Below are 6,000 nucleotides of genomic sequence, written 5' to 3' on the forward strand. Positions count from 1 at the left end.
AAAATGGTGCGTTCCTATACTTCTGTGTGTGATGTATGACAGTGAGATACCATCTAACACCCACTAGGATGACTATTATTAAAAACAGCTTTAGTTTCTACGTTTAGTTCTTTGATCCATTTTGAGTTAATTTTTGTATGTGAGGTAAGATAAGGGTTCAGCTTTATTCTGCATGTGGCTATCCAGTTTTTCCATCACTGGTTGTGGAAGACTGTTCTTTCCCCCTTTGAATAGTCTTGGCACACATTTTGAAAATATTTGACCATATATGTGAAGGTATATTTCTAAGCTCACTATTCCTTTTATCTATATGTCTCTTCTTATTGCCAGTACCACACTGTTTTGATTACTGTAGCTATGTAGTAAGTTTTGAAATCCGTATGAAACCTCCAATTTTGTTTCTTCTTTTTCAAGATTGTTTTGGCTATTTGGGGTCTCTTGAGATTACATATGAATTTTAAGATGGGTTTTTCTATTTCTGCAAAAAAAGCCATGGAGATTTTGATAGGGATTTAATTAACTCTGTAGATCATTTTTGGTAGTTTTCTTAACAATATTAAGTCTTTCAATCTATGAACATGGGATGTCTTTCCCCTTATTTATGTCTTCAATTTCTTGCATTGTTTTGTTGTTTTCAGTGTACAAGTCTTTCACCTCTTTGGTTAAATTTAGTCCTGTCACTTTTGTCATATTCTGTTTGTTAGAATCAAGTCCTTAGATATAGCCCACACTCAAGGGGAGAGATTACACAAAAGCAGGAATACCAGGCAGTAGAGGGTGCCTACCACAATGATCTGATTCCTGAATCCCCAGGAGAGGACAATGATTTGCTCAGTTGCTCTCATGTAATAGTTTGTAGCCAATGGATTGCTTTCTTTTGTGTTAGGTATCCACCCCTATTTCCAAAAGCTGAGGACCTGGGTGGTAGCAGATTTCCTCAAAAAAAGGCTATGTAAGGCATAGTATGAATTGCTTCTCCCTACCTCTGCCTCATTTTCTTTCTCTCCAAGGAGTTTTTCTGAGGATTATAAACTAATACAGTACTTGATTTTCTTTTTCAGAGCTGTAGTGCGAGTGCCCTACAGGCAAGATTGAAAGTAGCTGCACATGAAGCTGAGGAAGAATCTGATAATATTGCTGAAGATTTCTTAGAGGGAAAAACTGAAATAGATGATTTTCTCAGTAGCTTCATGGAAAAGAGAACAGTATGTAAATACTCTTCCGTTGAGTACAAGTGATAGCTATTATCAAGTTAAGTATATTCATGAGTAAAAAAATGCTAACACATTACTGAACTGGAGTTCCTCACAGACCATGAGAGGAAACTGAAGAGCCTCTATGCGAGTGATAGCAACATGCTACTATCACTTTAAACCTGCTTGTTGTGAGTACACAAGCAGGTAAATCAAATACCAGTTCTGTTTCAGAAATTAATGTATCATTCTTTAGTAAAGTTAGTAAATCAGAGTAAGTCTAGTCTTAATGGTTATAATACACTCCTGAATAACCTGTTTCACAAGTTATTTTAAAAGAGACTAGTGTATAGTATGAAATTTTGTTTTATATTAAGACATTCTGGAATAGTTTGTTATGATATTTCTATTTAAAGAAAAATAAAACATCTGCTTAGTAGTTTCCCCTTTGATAGAGTCCTAAATATTTAATTTCTCTGAAACATCATGTTTTAAATATAACTTTTTGTTACCAAACTTTGTAAAACATATGTGCTACATATATATATATGCATAACCTGTTAAGGAAGGTGAGATTGATTTCATTATCCCCATTTTCCACAGGAGAAAAAACTTCAACTTTCCTTGAAGTTCAGGCATATGAACTAGTAGGGCATTGAGTTTTCATCTGTTGTTCTTTGGGACTATATAACTGTACCTTCAAGCTTTTGTTAAGCTTCCTGGTTAACAATGGTAGAATTTATTTTCATATTTTAAAAACACAGATATTTGATATTACATAATCAGAACTGATGTAAAGGATCAGAGTTATTTTTACATTTTGGAAGTTTACAGGTAAAGGTTGTCTTCCAAACAAAGTTAAATTTTTTTTTTTTGATTATTAAATTCTGAACTGCCTTGAACATTCAAAACTTCAATAGCGTCAACAGATTAAAAGAATCTTATTTAGAATTCTGTCATAATGTAGGAAGTAGTGGTCAAATTGTTGGAGAAGTGACTGGTATTTTAAATTATCTCCTAGATTTGCCACTGTAGAAGAGCCAAGGAAGAGAAACTTCAGCAGGTGATAACAGCGCACAGCCAGTTTCCTGCTCCACTGTAGGTAAATTGTACTCCAAAAGGATTCAGTCTTAAGGCTAGTGCATTGCTATTCTTTCACTGAAGTGTGCTTACCAGTGCCTGCCCAGCTGCTTTAAGCGCTGTCATCACAGCTGTTGTGATGTATCACACAGCATAGCTTGCGTTATATATTAAGCATAATGTATGTAATACATAAGCATATAGCCAATAGAAATCTGGATATTTTCTCAGTATGATGTTGGCTTAAATGTTCTTGTGAACATTTGATAACTGCTTATGTATTGTTGTAAACTATAATTAGTCCTTTCTCTTAGCTGGTGTGTGGAGTATACCATACCACTTAGTTGACATTTTCCTCAGTAGTCTCCTTTGTCATTTCTTCCTTTAAGATGAACTCCCAGTCTGTCTCTTTTCCGTCTCACACCCGAATTATTCCAATAATTTTTTGGCCGGTCAGTACCCTGACTTAAGGGTTTCTCCTTCCTGCACATCACTGCCAGAATAATGTCTCTAAAATACCACCCTGGGATACAATTTCCCTGTTCTAGAACCCATAGTGAGCCCCTAGCAATGACAGTATCAATGTCAAATTTCTCTCTCTGGTTTTCAGCCTTCTATAATCTGACACACTGCATTTGAGATCATCCACTTTAATTTTCCATTTTTCCCTTGTGTTGTCTCACATTGTCATACTTTTTTTTTCTACACCATGTCTTTGTTCATGCTTTTATCTGATCTTAAGACACCCTTTTCCTCTCCATCTGTCAGGTTCAGGGAATGATTTGGTTGCAAGAAATGCTTCCCAGCCCCAGTTTATGTGACAGCCGTGTTACTGGATGATGCTGGGATACATTATAGAGCCAAATACAAGCCGGTACAGCTCAGTCACCTGAGCAAAAACAGGACTGGAGGCCATAATAACCAAAGCAGCTCCTCTTTCTCATACCCTTTCCAAAGCTGATTGTTTCTCATTTCTGCATCTCTGTTCTTTTCTGTCTCTCGCTCTCAAGTGCTTTCTCACTTGCTCTTCAGAGAGCCTTTCTTTGCTACCCTTGCACGTACTTCAATCATTGCTGCTCACAGGCCTGATCATACGACAGTTCACAAGCAGCCAGTGGACACTGATAAGGGTGTCACTACAAATCTTTGAAAAAGAGACTGGCCCGGGATGGGTGGTGTCCATCCTGACCTCAGCAGTTTGGCCTGGAGATTGGTGTCATGTGGTCCTCTGCCCACTCGACTGGGCTGAAGGAGTGGACTTTGAGAGAGGGGTACGGGAGTTTCCATGAAAGGGGGAGCCGCTCCAGGGAGAGAAATGACAGGCAATGCTCATCTCCCTTTCATCTACCCTTTCTCTCAGTCTAGTTGTCCTTCACTTAGTGCCATCATTGAATTGTTTTATATCTTGGTTTTTAATATCAAGTGTGCATTTCTCACAGCTTGAGAAGAAAGTGAGCACTGAATAATTGCTTATTTATATGAACATGCTAGAATCCTTTCCCTATTTTTCCTCCGTGGTCAAGTTATCTTTATAGGCAAATCTTAATGGGAAGAGAATGTAAAGCTTTGAAAATTTATCATCTTAAATCAAATCTTAGGTTTTTTAAATTTTCTTTTCTTTCCAGATTTTCCTGAAGACAAGAACTGCCAAGAGAGGAATGGGACACAAAACTAAGCACATTTATACTTATGATTTGCATATTGGCATTTCATCACAGTAGCTGAATTTATAGATACACTATATAGATTGTGTACAGAACTGAGACTGATTTTGTACAGATTAGAATGATTGCTATGATCTTGGCTTTGAGAAATTTTTCTGTACTATTTGCACTAAAAATGTTTATTTATTATTGATAAATTCTATCATATTTAAGTTCTGCTATTCCTCTCTTATTGATTAAATACCTATGCATGTAATTTTAGCTAGTTTTAATATTTTATAAAATTACTTCATTTAAATTAGTATTTTTAATTTGAAACTGCCTCATTTCTTTATCAAGAATGGTTTCGTTTAGATTTTTCCTCAACCTTTTTGAAAATTACTGTTTTCAACTATAGAAAGACTCTTATTCTCCTGTTTCTTTCTGGATGATCAAATTTTTAAAAACATTTGTTTTAAATATCCTAGTGTCAGGAAACACCAAACCTGCCAATGTGCCATCTCAAGAAGTAACTTTTAATATGTACAATAAATCAAAAGAATAAACCAGCTGCTCTTATATATTGTTGTTTTGTTTTTTAAATGAAAGGTGCATTTAAGAAGCAATACAGGTATATAAATATTTTACCTATTAGAAAAAAATTGCCTTTCACTTAAACTAGGGCAACATAAACATTCATGCTAATTTTTTTATGTATCTTATGGTTGGAGAAGGATTTGCTCTCTAAATTACTAATGTTAAGACAATCTTGTTAATAAATAGTAAATCGAGACATAAAAAATGTCGACAGAATTTCTGACCTATACCGTGAGTTAATTTTTCATAAGAGAAAAAGCTTATAGTAATAAAATTAATATTTGATTATTAGGAAGTTGAGTGTTTAATTTTCTCTTTAACTTGTACTATGTTCAGCAGTTTGCTTTTTTTCCATGTTGCAGAATACATTTTATGGATAGCTGTAAAAGTTAATCAAAGAGAAAATCTTGATCTCGATACCTGAGGCTTGGTAAGGCAGTATCTAAATCACAAAACAACCTAATGTATATTTTTGTTTAAACTTCTTTGCAATATGATTGTCATTCTAAATACCAGCTTAGAGTATAGTTTTGCCTTTTCGTCATTCTTCTGTTCACTTATGTTTTTTGCAATAGAGCTTTAGGAAAAAGAAAATTATTTTCCTAGACTTGAAATACAGTACTTAATACTTAGTCTATGTTTATGGAAGGGTAAGTATCCACATGGACTATGAAGATGTAGTTTGAATAAAGAAATTATTCTTTATTAATCACCTGTCTTCCTGGCCCTGTGCTAAGGGCATGCTGTTTAATCTTCAAAATGACCAGACGAGGAAGGTATTATTATTCCAGATTTACACATAACTGAGGTAAGTGTTTCAAATTTGTGGCAGAGTCTTCTGGATATTCAGAAACCTTTCCATACTGCACTGGCCAGCAGAGCTTCAGTTCTCTCAGCAATCACTGCAGTGGAGAACATAATAGTCCCAGTCTTTTGAAAATAATCGGGCAGGTTTCTTAGAAACCACGCAGAGCCCAGAACAAGACACCAGGAGACCACAGCCATTCTAAAATGATATTAATTCATTTGATTTAATTTTATTAAGCACCCACTAAGAAGAGGCATTGTGGAAATGCTATACAACTGTAAGTCAAACATGGTTTAAGTGTTTAGGTTCTTACCTTACTCCACTAAAAAAAAAAAAATCATAATAAATTTCTTCTACATAACCCAAAAATAATTCATCTCAATGTGTTTTTAAACTTGAACTGTCCCAGTTTCCTTCTATACCAGTTAACATAGCTTGGTTTCTCCTTCCAAAATTAATTTATTAGATAACTTCCTTACAATTCAGTCATTAAAAAGAGGAGTTTGATCATCATTATATGCAGTGAACAGACAAAATAGTTTAGATACAGGTTATGTAAGTCATCCAGGATGGGAAAAAAAATCTATTTGAATGTCTGTGAATTTTTTCTTCTGTTATTGCAACAGAAATTAACTGACATTTTTTTTGACATTTTATGGCTATATTATTTTCTTCTTAA

At 34.7% G+C, this 6,000-nt stretch overlaps 1 protein-coding gene across 1 annotated transcript in view; it reads left to right on the top strand.

The window, feature by feature from the left end:
* VPS37A (VPS37A subunit of ESCRT-I) overlaps positions 1–4,497 on the top strand; it is a 31,994-nt gene extending 27,497 nt beyond the window's left edge. Inside the window, 3 exon segments of the mRNA XM_033104451.1 lie at positions 1,062–1,205; positions 2,215–2,295; positions 3,899–4,497. Of these exon segments, the coding sequence (XP_032960342.1) occupies positions 1,062–1,205; positions 2,215–2,295 (225 nt within the window). The 3' untranslated portion in view covers positions 3,899–4,497.
* The last annotated feature ends 1,503 nt before the right edge of the window (positions 4,498–6,000 follow it).

Source organism: Rhinolophus ferrumequinum, chromosome 4, assembly GCF_004115265.2.
Source record: "Rhinolophus ferrumequinum isolate MPI-CBG mRhiFer1 chromosome 4, mRhiFer1_v1.p, whole genome shotgun sequence".
In the NCBI taxonomy this organism is placed as follows: Eukaryota; Metazoa; Chordata; class Mammalia; order Chiroptera; family Rhinolophidae; genus Rhinolophus; species Rhinolophus ferrumequinum.